At 41.9% G+C, this 15,366-nt stretch overlaps 1 protein-coding gene across 2 annotated transcripts in view; it reads left to right on the top strand.

Moving 5' to 3' along the window:
• gmpr2 (guanosine monophosphate reductase 2) overlaps positions 1–8,618 on the top strand; it is a 9,385-nt gene extending 767 nt beyond the window's left edge. Inside the window, exons 2-10 of one of the 2 annotated variants that reach the window (XM_083640327.1) lie at positions 1–120; positions 1,053–1,172; positions 2,355–2,438; positions 2,555–2,728; positions 3,064–3,145; positions 5,005–5,111; positions 5,708–5,750; positions 6,346–6,505; positions 7,440–8,618. The exon at positions 1–120 is cut by the window's left edge and continues 38 nt beyond it. In XM_083640327.1, the coding sequence (XP_083496453.1) occupies positions 34–120; positions 1,053–1,172; positions 2,355–2,438; positions 2,555–2,728; positions 3,064–3,145; positions 5,005–5,111; positions 5,708–5,750; positions 6,346–6,505; positions 7,440–7,629 (1,047 nt within the window). In that variant the 5' untranslated portion in view covers positions 1–33 and the 3' untranslated portion in view covers positions 7,630–8,618. The remainder of the gene's footprint in view (positions 121–1,052; positions 1,173–2,354; positions 2,439–2,554; positions 2,729–3,063; positions 3,146–5,004; positions 5,112–5,707; positions 5,751–6,345; positions 6,506–7,439) is intronic. The other variant, XM_083640328.1, reaches the window with a different exon arrangement.
• The last annotated feature ends 6,748 nt before the right edge of the window (positions 8,619–15,366 follow it).

Genomic DNA, 15,366 nt, shown 5'->3' on the forward strand with positions numbered 1-15,366 from the left:
GTTTACGTTTGTGTCACACAGCCTGTTGCCAGAATGCCCCGCATTGAGAATGACATCAAGCTGGACTTTAAGGATGTACTCCTCCGACCGAAGCGGAGCACACTCAAGTCTCGCAGCGAGGTATACACAGCAATGTTCTTATTCCATAATGTATAATGTGGGTGTAGAGTTGGTTTGCACCCTGTTTGGTGGTCCACCGGTTTGTGAAAAAACCATGTTGAGCATGTTGTATAACCTGATTGCTCAACCACAGTTTGTCGTCAATATGTTTTTGGGAAAATATGGTCGTTCATCAAATTGATGTTCACGGGTCAGATTCATAAGATTGGGAAATAACACTGAAGGCCAAAAATTATGTTTGGAGGATCATCTCCGGAGACTCCGATCATCTCAGAGACTGTGCCTCTGAACATTGAGCAATATTCTGTTGACTGGTTTTGTCCTGAAGCAGTAGAGCCAGGTCACGATGACTTTGGCATAGAGCTAAGTGACATTCTTGCCAGGAAAATGTGTTTTGACTGACCAAGAGTGTATCAAACAGGGCTTCACTAAGACACTGTTGGGGGCTTTTTCACACATACTTCGCCTTCTGTGAGAGCATCCTTCTGCTCTCACAGAATCGATCATCTGTATCATGCTACTTTTTGAGAATAAACCTCACTTTGGAGAAACGATACTGGACTGACTTCTCATTTGAAGAACATTGCATTTCATACAGATAAACCATATTAGGGTTTTCATGTTTTGTTTTGAGAAGAGGGGGCAGGAGCTCAGGAGTGGAGCTGCCCGGTTACAGTTAGGCTGTGTCAGGAATTTAATACCCAACAATAGCTACATTACTGACCTTATTATAGCATTAGTACGTGACACCACCTACCTGTCTGCATCAGCCTATATGTCCCACCAAGTTGTGTTTATTCGTGGGAAGGTTTTTCAGCAACACCCTACAGTGACACTGACACACATTCACACACAGGTATCCCAAACATCTAGTATTTATTTCCCCCAACTTAAATCACCCTGCAATCATGTTCTCCCCTCTCCTACTGTAGGTAGACATGATGAGGAGCTACACCTTCAGGAACTCCAAGGGCACCTACAGAGGGATCCCCATCATCGCTGCAAACATGGACACTGTGGGTACCTTCGAGATGGCCCTGGCTTTGCACCAGGTAAGATCTTCCATCCACTGGATGCGTCTAAACTAATTATTTCACAGAGAGCTGGAAAATTATTTTAAAAATTTGGAAGCTGATATTTCTTTTTCACACTTTCTCTTGTCAAACATTTTGCTGTGCTGTCTGGTATACATTTTTGCTGAAAGGAACAGCGATTTAGGTGGTGTACAATTGATTAAACTACAAAGAAAACTAGGTCCACTGAATGTAATCTAATACCATGAACACTATAATGCCTATATTACATGAAACAAGAGGCGGTCCTCGACACAAGAGCTGGCCAAATCTGTAGCATCTTTTAAATATCTTCTTAAAACTCATTTTAGTAGACCTGCTTTTAGGTAATGATCTTGAATTACTATTTTTTATATGTAACTGGAGCAATGCTATCAGTCTATTTGTTCCTGTTGGCATTTCAAAGTTAGTACAGTTTCATCATTTTACAGTCTACTGAGAGTAGAGGGAGGGCTAACATCACGAGAGGCTAATGACAGACAAGGTTTAAAACACGAACAAACACGATTTCAGACGGACAAGCCCGTCTTTATTGTCACACGATTACACATCAACACATCCACGGACGGCCACAAACACACACATGCTGACGGTGGCCGGTGAAATTTGTCCTCTGCATTTAACCCATCCTGGCTTTGTCCTTTCCTCCGGGGGGCAGGCCAGGAGCAGTGGTCGCTTTGTCGTACAGCGCCTGGGGACCGACTTCGGATGTTGTCGTCACTGGTCGGATGACGATGACGATCTGATCTTCTGCATGTTTTTAATGGGGGGGGGGGGGGGGGGGGTTATATATACGGAGGAACCCCCCTGGGGGAGCACGGGGAGAACATGCAAACTCCACACAGACAGAAGGGCCCTTACGACGAGATACCCCACCTGGGCAGTAGGTACTGAGGATATGGGGGGGAACACAACCACAGCGCCCACAGTGTCCCAGGCGAGAATCGAACTCAGGACCTTCTGACTGTGAGGCGACAGCTCTACCACTGAGCCACCGTGCGTTTATTGGTAATGAAGTGGTGATGAGGAGGCTTTGGGTCCCATTGTCTCGTCAAGGGGTCTCGAGAGTTTGTAGCAGATGGACCCCGCTAAGAAGTTTATCACAACAATCTCAGCGCAAACAGCCTGTTCAGTCTACCGTTCTCTGCTTTTCTCCACTAGTTCACGCTGTTCACCACTGTCCACAAGCATTATTCTGTGGATGACTGGAAGGAGTTTGCGGCAAAGCATCCAGAGTGCATAGAGGTATTTCACGTGTAAATGATTCACATCATCCCCATGTTTCATAAGTGTACTTGATGGTGGCCTTTGTGTTGTTGTGACTGGACTCTTTCACTCTCTCTCTCTCGATCTCTTGTCAGAGTGTAGCGGTCAGCACGGGGACCGGCGACGGGGACTTTGACAAGATTTCGTCCGTCTTGACCGCGGTGCCCCAGATCAAGTACATCTGCGTCGACGTGGCCAACGGCTACTCTGAGCACTTTGTCCACTTTGTCAAAGACGTCAGGCAGAAGTTCCCGTCACACACGATCATGGTGAGTAGCCGGTTCACCGCACGTTTTCTCTTGTTCCGACGACGTGTAGTAGTACGTCAACTGGGAGAATCTTGGCAGGGAAAGTGAATGAAACCGTTTACAACTACTGTCGAGGTGGAAGTAGTACTGTTGTTGTACACTCCTGTATGAGTGTGAAACTGGGCGGTGCTGACAATGGCCACACCCATTCAGTTGGCCTTTCTTGGATAAATAAAGAAGTATTATTATGTATTTATTTATTTATGTATTTATGTATTTATGTATGTATGTATGTATGTATGTATGTATTTATTTATTTATTTATTTATTTATTTATGTATGTATGTATTGCTCAGGCAGGAAACGTGGTGACAGGAGAGATGGTGGAGGAGCTGATCCTGGCTGGTGCTGACATCATCAAAGTAGGCATCGGACCAGGTGATCACAGCATAAAACTCTATCAATATAATATAAAACTCTATCAATACAATATAAAACTCTATCAATACAATATAAAACTCTATCAATATAATATAAAACTCTATCAATACAATATAAAACTCTATCAATATAATATAAAACTATCAATACAATATAAAACTCTATCAATATAATATAAAACTATCAATACAATATAAAACTCTATCAATATAATATAAAACTCTATCAATACAATATAAAACTCTATCAATATAATATAAAACTCTATCAATACAATATAAAACTCTATCAATACAATATAAAACTCTATCAATATAATATAAAACTATCAATACAATATAAAACTCTATCAATATAATATAAAACTATCAATACAATATAAAACTCTATCAATATAATATAAAACTCTATCAATACAATATAAAACTCTATCAATATAATATAAAACTCTATCAATACAATATAAAACTCTATCAATACAATATAAAACTCTATCAATATAATATAAAACTATCAATACAATATAAAACTCTATCAATATAATATAAAACTCTATCAATACAATATAAAACTCTATCAATATAATATAAAACTCTTATCAAGACAATATAAAACTCTATCAATATAATATAAAACTCTATCAATACAATATAAAACTCTATCAATACAATATAAAACTCTCAAACTCGTACATTTCTACTCGGCTTGGCTTGCGTACAGTCTGCAAAAAGCATGATGTGTCACCTTCGCCTCACGCAAAACAACAAACCAAAACCTGCACCTGGGTCCTCGTGCAGACGTCCACTTAGAATTTAAAATACCCCAAAATACTCACTCAATACATAATGGTAGCACGCATACTTCAGGGACTCAGCGGGCCTCTTTGACTTGGAGTTCGCCATGATATTAAAATTTTGTTAATTGTGTTTTGGCACTATTAATTGATTGAGTGAAATAGTATCTGCAAATAATAAAATACAGTGTCAGGTAACTTTGCAGCAACACACCTTTAGGCACTCAATGTATTGTGCCATTGGTAGAAATGAAACAAACAATCACAAACAGTCCTGTTAAAGTCCAGGGGCCGGTTGCACCAACTGGTCTTAACTATGCCTGGTCGTAACTCCTACGTCGGTCTTAGTTAAGACCAGTCTTTAGAGTGGATTTACGCCTGTTGCACCAACACGGCTTACGTCTGGTCTTAACTACGTAGCAATGCGCGTCCATGTGAATTGCCAGGGAATGCACCCTGATTGGATGATGTTGCAAAAAATGTGCCTCGCGACCTGCTTGGAGCACTGTGCCACTACGCTCTCTCAGCCACTACTGTAAAACACCCTCCCTCCTCCCACCCTCCCTCGCTCCGGGGGGAAAATGGTGGCGATTGAGCCAGACAGACAGTCTGAATGAAATTGAATGTAACGTTCCCAATTCTATGTATTAAATTCTAAAAAATTAACGGCAACATTTTGGAAGGCTAAGCCACACAACTAGCTCGTTGTAATCTAACATCATGCTTCAAAAGATGGAGAACTGGCTGTGTTACGACGATGAGGGTAAGGACTCAAAACGGTCTCCGCTGATAAGACACGGAGATCTCTGTTACAGGCAGGCTCTGCGCCTCCTCCTGACCAGGCGTAACTCTTACGCCTGGGCGTAGTGAAAAGAAGGCTTAAGCCGTCTTGGTGCAACCGGCGTTACGACCAACGTTAGCGTTACGACCAACTTAGCTTAAGACCAGTGTAAGACCAGTTGGTGCAACCGGCCCCAGGTGGGTAAAGCAGTCTTACTCATCCTGCCTTCAGGTGGGTAAAGCAGTCTTACTCATCCTGTCTTCCTTGTGACTTTCTCAACAGGCTCTGTATGCACTACTCGTAAGAAGACCGGTGTGGGATACCCCCAGCTGAGCGCTGTGATCGAGTGTGCAGACGCAGCCCACGGCCTGGGCGGCCACATCATCTCTGTCAGTCTCTCTGTTCTGTAAAATACGCTTTCGTCTAAATCAGGATTTTCTGCAACTCTCATTGAAAACTCAAAATCAGAATCCTGACCCTTCCCATTCTCCTCTACTCGTCTATCTTCACACGGTGTACTGTATGTAGTCTATACACTGTATAGTCTACAATCTGTATCTAGTATACAGACTATAGTCTACAGTCTGTATCTAGTATACAGACTGTAAAATATGTTTTGTTTTGTTTATTTTAGACTCATGCAAGTACTGATGGTTGATAGCCTGTCCTGCATCTCTCTCTGCATGCCATGATTCATTCTGTCATGACTGTTCCAAAGGTCAAAGGTCATTGTGATTTGTTTCTCAGAAGTATATTTCACCCTGAGAATATGCAGCCTTATGCTATCTTCTCCGTGCTGCTGTTATATACACTATACTGTACAGCATGTATATATATATATATATATATATATATATATATATATATATATATATATATATATATATATATATATATATATTAGTTTAGGACCTAAACTAAACAACATAGATGTGCACTCATAGCAGAGTCTTCCTCTCCATTTCTTCCTGTCTTCTTCATGTAGGATGGAGGATGTACTTGCCCAGGAGATGTGTCAAAGGCATTTGGTGGGTTTTAGTGTTTTCAAATACAGCTCAACAGTCATGTGACTTCTCTTGCCCCAGAAGTGAATTCCCCATTCATTTTCTCCATAGACATTTCGGGAAATCCTTATATCATCAGTTTTAAGGCTTCCAGAGTCTTCCAGAGAATCGTGAGTGACCATGAAACATTTCACTTTCAGCAAAAAAAAACAAAAAATAAATGCAGGGAAAAAAAGATGGAAAATTCGATCCAGATTCTCTGCGAGACTGGTCGGCTTGGTTCGAGCCTTAAAACTTGTGATATAAGGATTTCTCTAAATGTCTGTGGAGAAAATGAACGGGGAATTCACTTCTGGGGCAAGAGACGTCACGTGACCGTTGAGCTCTATTGCACTCGAATTCCAAAACATAACACACACATTCTTCCATTATTCCACACGTTCCTGAGAGAAGTTTCTTGAAACATGGCGCCATCTGATTGGCTGTCTCTGTGCGACCCTCATCTGATTGGCTGTCTCTGTGCGACCCTCATCTGATTGGCTGTCTCTGTGCGACCCTCATCTGATTGGCTGTCTCTGTGCGACCCTCATCTGATTGGCTGTCTCTGTGCGACCCTCAGGCGCGGGGGCGGACTTTGTGATGCTGGGCGGCATGCTGGCCGGCCACTCAGAGAGCGGCGGCGAGGTCATCGAGAAGAACGGCAAGAAATACAAGCTGTTCTACGGCATGAGCTCCGACACGGCCATGAAGAAGCACGCTGGGGGCGTGGCTGAGTACAGGTCAGAGGTCACACCATGTGACCCCAGTTATTGTTGTCAAAGGTTTACTACTTTCACATTTTGAAATTTCCTTCCTACTTCTTTTCCTTTGCCAGACACTTGAAGCCAACAAACCTTTTTAGGTCCTGGTGCTCCAAAACCTACAAGGCCCCCCGAGAGCCCTGGGTTTAGCTGTAGATTCATTTTATAAATGTGCCCTCCATTACAAATGTACATGATATTTTGTCTCTCTTCAATAGCCGCAGATTAAGGGGACATTCACACCAAAAGCGTTTTTTTCAGTCAGAACGCTACGAGAATCATGTTGAGAGCGCTTTCGTTGTGCACAAAAAACAGCGCACGCAGCGTTTTTTTGTGCTCCGTTTGTTTCCCCCTGTAGTCGCGTGCAGTACAGATCAGAACACAACGACCTCACGCACGGTAGCCAGCTGGTTTTGTCTGTTTGATGTTGTTCACTGTCAACATGAAAGCCAGATTATTGCCAATTCTTGCAGCAGCGGAGGTCGAGGATCCCTCGGGAGGAGAAAAGGTAGGAGGAGTGGAAAAGACGAGCAGTGCGCTTTTCCTCTAATGTTCAACTTTTTTCAGCTTTAAAACGCCCACAGCGCTCCTCCAAAAACAACAGACGCTAAACGCCAGGTGCGTTCATTGAAAGAGGAGCACGTTTAGCGCGTCCCTACATAGAGAATGAATTGCAGAATGATGCTGGCAGCTCCAAAAACGCTTTGGGTGTGAATGTCCCCTGAGAAATGTTTAGTATTGCTTAGCCTAACCTACCGATATGTGATGGGGTGGACATGTGACCGGGGAAGACACTTGAAGGGGCAGATAACCAAAAACTCAGCAAAAAACAAAAAAACAGCAAAACTCAACTCCGTGGAGTGGGTGGATAATCCTAGCATCTCCTCATCTCGCTCTCTCCTGCCCCCCACAGGGCATCTGAGGGGAAGACAGTGGAAGTGATTTACAAAGGCCCGGTGGAGGTGACCATACGAGACATCCTGGGCGGAGTTCGCTCCTCCTGCACCTACGTGGGGGCAGCCAAGCTGAAGGAGCTGAGCCGCAGGACCACCTTCATCAGGGTCACCCAGCAGCTCAACACCGTCTTCGGCAATGACAGCTAAGTCCCCCGCCCCGGCCGGTTCTGGGGCCCGCCTGGTCCAAATGGAAGGATGTGTCTGCCATGTTGTTTATGTTTTGAACATGTATACAACACACGTCATACACACATACCTCCTTATCCTTGAGCTCTTCCTTTCTAACGTTGTTTCTTTATACATACCTTATGCAAATCTGCTGTTTTCATTTCCCAGGCATCTCACCGCCAAGCAGTAAAGCCACAAGCTCTAAACTGTAGATAGATCCAAGATGTCTGTGTGCTCTCTGTGCCCAGATCACACAAGCCTTTGTCACCAAAAACCCAAATTATAACAAATGTCTTAAATTATTATTTCAATGTTTCTGCAACTGTTAGTGGCCAATTTGGAATTGGAATGTTTTTTAGACTTCTACTTCACTGGTAAGTTTTGCACTTTAATAATGTGTGCGTTATATTCAGCTTGCCTAATTGTCTCATGGAAATGTTGAACTGACAAAATCTATTTGGGAACACTTTTTTTATTTTAAAATATGGGGTCATACATTGTTTCCACTGTGTGTATCTTACATAATGCCATGTTCTAATTAGGTCATTTTTACCTACAGTATATAGATCGACTTGGGAGAGTTTATATACAGTAATGGACCAATGCTTGTTGAAACTTACCTCAGTAATGAACTGCCCTATTCACAGTAGACTTTTTTTTTTTAAACACAAAGATATTTGCAGCCTTTCTGTTCTCTGGTAGTAGCCTCTCCTGATGGATACCAACGTTTGTGCGGTTTTGTTCAAAATCAGTATTGGGTGTGATTTCACTTCAATCCACTCCACTCAGTGTGTCTTTGTAGTTATTCCATTTCAAACTGTTACTTTTCTGTATTGTTTTATATTGTAACACATGGATGTGATAATGACAGTAATTTTCATGACAGCAGTCCTTATTTTATATCCTGTTTTTGTGTCACCTTTTGGTCACTTTCTTCACACGTCTTATCCAGTCAATAAAAGACATTCCATATATACAGTTGTTATACAGTGGTCTTAATCTTCTGTTTAGACTTAAGGTTGAATCTTAACACCTTAAGTGCCATAGCCGAAATAATTCGTCTTACATAATCCAACGCTTAAGTGCCAGAGCCGAGTTTACTCGTCTTACATAAACATTTTTTTTTTTTTGACGGTGGGACATCAATCAACAACTTTTACATCTTCGAGATCACTATTGGAGCAAGATAATGTGTATAATCTATTTTACCGACCCACTAAGTGTTGACAGTGCTCCCCCAGACGACCGAAATCAAAGAAAAAACTGCCGCGGGACCAAGCCGTTCAAGGAAATGCCGTGGCGATTTTCCATTCAAGACTTGTCTTGCCTGAGAGCGGCCGCGCACCGGCAGCAGCACACAGAGAGCGGAGAGCGATTTGCAAAATAGATCATAGGTGAAACACACTTTGAAACACCTCAGAAAGGCCAGAATCAACATCTGCCCATCGCCCACGCATTCCCCGGCCCATCTTGACTCGCACAAGGAGCGTCCGCACGCAGGCAAGCAGGCAGGCAGGCACACAGGCAGGCAGCAGCAAAAGCGCTTCTGACACGCCCGCTGTACAGCCAGGAGGAAGGAGGAGAAGACACACGGAGGGAGGAGTTTGAATGAGAGGGGTGTTTCCTGTTGTTATGGAGGAAATTACTGTTCAAAACTATTGTTTAGAATGTCTGACGGTCTTACTGATGCCAAAAATGAATGGTTAAAGTGACTGTTTCACAAAAAGCCATTTATCTCTGAATAAATTTCCAGACGCTGAAACCATGCTGTACTCAACGGCTAATATCTACATAACTACTAACTCTGCAAACTAACTCTTTTAGACAGAGAAAGCACACATTCTATTAGTTATTTTTAGATGATTGGTGTTCATGAATTCTTAACAGAAAAGAATCCTCGGGCTGTTCTAAAATGAGCCAGAATCGTCAAAAACACCCCTGGCACAACTTACCTACAGGAATGAAAACATGGCTGGCATTCAATGTGTTAAACTTCTGTTTCGCTTTCTGTTAGTCTGACTTCTTTATTCTTGATTGGATCATCCACAATATCGGTACAAGACTTGTTGCCATTCTGACTTAATTCTGACCTTTAAAATTAGGTCCTATTTGTTTGAACAATATTTATTAATTTTTCAGTTTGCAAATCAAGTTGGACAATACAGTAACAATGACATCAAGTTGAAAACCCTTAGCACCACTGTAGCAATGAAGCATTCTTGGCCAGTAGGTGGAGACAAAGACCTTGAATTGGTAGACAGGAGAAACGTTACAACTTCTGAAAGAACCATGTAACAGGAAAAACATGAACAAAAATCACAAGTTCATTTGACTAGAATGAAAATATATTACATTTACCACATTCCACTGTCTATGGCGGTGTTTAATGTGTCTTGTGTAGACAAATGCATAATCTTGATATCATTCATTTCTTATTGTAGCGTCAGTCACAGACAATAAGTTATCGAATACATTGAACAAATGCATAATCTTTGAGATCTGAGCATGGATATTCATAAGACAAGCAATGAAGTTGCACGGGCCACCAATAAGTCGTCCACAGGAACAAGGGGCCTGGGGTGACTTGGGGTAATGATTGTAATCATGAGTGTATGGTGGCTGGTAATGAATATCAGTGTTGGGGGTAACTCATTACAAAAGTAACATATTACATGTAATATATTACTTTTAGCAGTAACTCAGTAATATAACTTATTACTTATAGGATTTCAGTAATATTATACCAGTTACTTTGTCAAGTAACTCAAGTTACAAATTGAGTAAAATTGTATTAAATTAAAGCACATTTAAAAAAGATACAATCATTTCCTAATCAAACTTATTTGTTTTTAAGCAAATAACCACTATAGATGACAATAACAAAGGAAAAGAATAACATTTAAAATTTTTGATTGTTTACACTGACTTCAAGGGGGTTGAAATTATTTTTCGGGATGGTTCCGGGGCAGCGATGTCATTCTGCTGCTGCTGTTGTTTTGGTGAAAGTAATGCAAATGTAGTGTACTAAGTTACGAGTTACTCTACACAGAAAGTAATATTGTAAAGTAACTTATTACTTTCAACAACGTTCTGACGAGACAAAAGAGGACATCTCCAAGTTAAGAACCGAGGTGAGAGAGATGCAGACGGCGTTAAACAGCGCAAAGGAGGACGTCTCGGCAGCCGAACAAAGAATTGCGAACTTGGAAGAAAGAGAGACAACTAATATATCGGCTTTGACACATCTCTTGCAACAAGAAAAATACGTGGCTGAAAAACTGGAATATTTGGAAAATAAGTCGAGACAGAACAATTTAAGAATCCACCAGGTAAAGGAGGAGACGGAAGGAGACGACATGGTGAAATTCTTAAATGGTCTCATATCAGAGAAACTGGAGATTCCAGTCGAGCAACTGAACATTGTAGCTGCACACCGTTCGTATCAGAGAAAACCCACACAAAGTGGAGCGACACCACGCTCAATAGTAGTTAGATTCTTAATGTGGGACACTCGTCAAAAAGTCCTCCGTTCCGCATGGGCTAAGAAAGAAATAACACATGAGGGCAGTCGAATTTATTTTGACCAGGACTTCTCATCTAAAATACAGAAAGAGAGAAGCCAATATGCTCCACTAAGAAGAGAGCTCCGTGAGAAAGGAGTGAAGTTGCATATTATCTATCCAGCAAAGCTACGAGTTTTTGGAGATGGAGGAGCGCAGACGTATAACACAGCGAGGGAAGCAGCCGCAGCCCTCCGAGAGCAAGGCACTATCAGCGGGCCTCAACACCTGCCTGAGCAGGACGACTCAACACCCAGGACCCTAGATGGTCAACCAGCAGCGCCGTTCCAACAGCATATGAGACCGGGGGCCCACAAGACAACCGCAGATCTACTGGAAGCTGCGGGGTAAGCCTTAACCACGAAGGTAGCCTACTATGACGGAGCGCCCCCCCCCCCCCCCCACTCTCTCTTTCTCTCCCTCTCTCTCTTGCAGGGATAGCGGAACGCATCTGAACTTGGGGGGGCCGGGGGGGCGTGTCGGGGGGGCGTGTCTTCCCGTCGGGGGGGCGTGTCTTCCCCCCTCCCCTCCCCCCCCCCCACACACACACACGTCTGTGAACCACCATCATTGATTATTATTATTATCATCATATAAAGATTTTGGTCGTTTGAAGCCAGATTCATATAGGAATATCTCATTTTAAATTAACATTAGGATTAGACGGTTGTGATGTCACTATTCAGTCTTAACAATCATATATTTGCTCCTTTTCTCACTCACTCCTATCATATGTCACCACCTGCTCTCACTGCAGGGTTTGAGATTCAACTTTTTTTTATCACCAGCCAATATGGCTGCTAGATTTTAAAGTTACGAGCCAATTAATTTCAACTAGCCAAAATGTTTTTCTTGAAATAAACCAGAATATGAGGGCGACTGGGTTTTACAGCAGGGCTATTCAACTAAATTGTTCAGGGGGCCACATTGTCAGAAACCTAAGGGACCAGGGGCCGGACCGTTCCCCGAGCCAGTACACTTGACACAATGCGCCACCATATTTTTGCAGCCGCGCTGGAACTATTATTAAGTAGGGTGCTGTAAGGAATGGAATCTCGGCAGCGCCGAAGAAAATTTTATGTTTTTTGGACTTTTATCCATATTTAGAAGAATATTTAATTTTAAATTAACATTAGGATTATACTGTTGTGATGTCATTATTCAGTATCTTCTCCTTTTCTATTATTAGTATTAGTATTAATATTAAATACTGAGTATCTCATGAAAAACTATTAATATTGCATCTTTTGTGTTTAGCTCCGTCTCACAGCAGGCCCGGCTCCAGAACCAAATTACAGAGGGGGCCTGCCCCTAGCTTGGGGGGGCCAAGGGGGGTCCGGGGGGATTCTCCCCCGGAAGAAGATTTTGTACATTTTAAAGTAAAATTCGTCAAACTGGTGCATTTGAGAGCAAAAAGAAGAGGCTAAATCTATGAGGAACTACACACATCTCTAATGTGTTGTGACTTTACAAATAGGCCTAAACAATTAATATTAAATGTATTTACACATTGTGCACAAATTGCATTCATTGTGACAAATTTACAATAGTTAATTAATATCCAGCCAGAATCATTGCAAATGGAGGTTCAAAGTAACAGTTAGCAATAGCATTCAGTTAATCAATGCCTAATGACAGCCAGATTCCGTTTTAAACTTTAAAACAGAAAAACGGAAAAACGTTTTTAGCACACACAAAAAAAAAAAAAAATATTGAATGGGGGGGCCCGGCCCGGTCAGGCCCCCCTCCAACGCCGGGCCTGTCTCACAGCATTGTAACATTGTAGTGCAGCAAGAAAGGAAAACTACTGTAAACATTTGAACCACATTTCTTGTTTAGAACCTATAGCTAGCAACATCGCCATCTCCTGAAAAACATTAATATCGCACCTTTCTTGTGGCTACATCACAGCATCTACTGAAAAACATTTATAGTGGATCTGACTTGTTTAGTTCACTTTAGATTCACATCACATCTGAAAAACAACCAGTCGAGTGTAATAAGTAAATGAGGTTTAATTGTAAAAAAAAAAAAAAAAAAATCTAAAAAAAAAAAAAAAAAAAAAATTTTTTTTTTTTTTTGGGAACTGAAAAGTACCCGGGCCGCGGCCCGGGTGGCCCGGGCGGTTCCGCGATCCCTGCTCTCTTGTTCTACCTCTACCTTTTACACACGCGCACACACACACGAAATATAGTGAACCACTAATCACATTTTATGGAGTCGTGAAGAAACTCTATGAAGGACTGATGGAATGTGGCCAGGGGCGGAGCGACCCTATCAGCCCAGAGGGGGCGAAGCTCTTAGGGGGGCCCCATCAAATTTTTTTTTTTTTTTTTTTTTTGAAGGCCAGGCCAGGCCGCAGGGCCGGTTCCAGAACAAGATGACTAGGGGTGCATCCTAGATAGGAAGGGGTGCAGATGCCCGGCCAAAGGCCGGGCCCACTCGGGGGGCCGGCCTTTGGCCGGCCGGCCGAAAAATTTGACATGTTATTTTACTAAAAATAATGCATTTGACCATCATTTCAAGTAGAATGATACCACCCAAGCAAGAATATTTCAAGTGTTTCAAGTGCTTTACTGAAATATTTGGACCATATAATGATAATACAATTATCTCAACCTTAAAAGGTTACATATAGGTGCCAAAAAGCCATAAAATCACATCAAAGAACAAAGAAAAACAACAACTATAATTCAAGTTTAAACAGTAAGTGTGCAGCTGTAGCATTTATACATTTTTTTACTTTTCAACTGAGCATGCAGACAAATAAGGGTGCAATGCATGCTTTTGCACCCCCGTAGAACCGGGCCTGCCATGCCGCGAAGAAAAATTTGCCTTTTTTTTGCATGTTTGAATCGGTTTTAGCCATATTTAGTGGAATATCTCATTTTAAACACACCAATGTTATTGTCTATTGATTGAATTCCTCTCAGACTCACACCACTGACTTTATTAAATAAAGTAATTTTAAGTCACAACTGTAAAATAGCTGATAGCCCCTATATCCGAAAACACAATTTGTCACTCACTGAGCCAAGTAATATTATGTCCAAGAAAGACTACAGTGAAGCCACTTTACAGACAAGCTTGTTCTGAAGAAGAAAAATAAAAACACAGGTTGCCAGCCAGGTGGCCTGGCCTGCAAAAAAAAAAAAAACCCTTTTTTTTTTTTTTTTTTTTTTGATGGGCCCCCCTGACGAGTGGGCCCTGGGGCGACCGCCCCCTTGCCCCCCCTCTGGCTCCGCTACTGAATGTGGCTCTACTGAATTGACTATAAAGGTGCAGCTGCACATGTGTGCTGTCCATGCACGCGCACACACACACACACACACATACACACACACACACACACACACACACACACACACACATACCTGGAAGCACAGTGAACTATGGCCTAAGGAGTTACAGTGATCTATGATGATTAATGCAGAGACTTTTTGAACATGACAACGACGGACTATTTATTTTCTATTTTTTTTGTTTGTTTTTGTTTATTTCTCTGTAAAGGAAAATAAGTTAGAAAAGTGAGATAAGACTCATGTGTTCATTACTAATTATTGATCACTCCTATAGAATAAGGGTGGAGAGCCGATATGTCAATTTACAATGTAATATTATAGGCTACCTAGCCCTGTTTTGTATCTCCCCTGTTCTCCTTGACCCCCCCCCCCCCCCTTTTTTTTCTCAGGCATAACACTTCAAGAGTAGTAATTCTCAAAGGAGGAAAAGACAAGGAGAACATAAGCCTAAAGTTTAAATCAAAGGTCAGACCACCTGGCTTAATTTTGTTTTGGGGTTGTCTTCTGTTTTTTATACTACTTCCAGATGTTTTGCCAATATTTGACATTACAAGTAATCAATAATAGTAAGAGGGAGAGACTCAGAGTAAAATATGTAAGGGGAGGAAAAACTAACCTGTAAAGGAACTAATTTGAAAAATAAGCCACCTAGACATGTGGGGGGGGGGGGGGGGTGTAAAATTACAGCGATCTACAACGCAGATTCCTTCGTCTGGGAAACTGTAGTCGCTTCTTCATTAGGGGCACTTTTGGAGGAAAAGCCCCAGATTCCTATTTATATTTAGGGAATCTTTATCCGTTTGACAGTCTCATAGTGACTGCCACCTTTGGAAGTCACTGATTTTTGTTTTCTT

The sequence above is a fragment of the Poromitra crassiceps genome, assembly GCF_964638095.1.
Source record: "Poromitra crassiceps genome assembly, chromosome: 7".
Classification (NCBI taxonomy): domain Eukaryota; kingdom Metazoa; phylum Chordata; class Actinopteri; order Beryciformes; family Melamphaidae; genus Poromitra; species Poromitra crassiceps.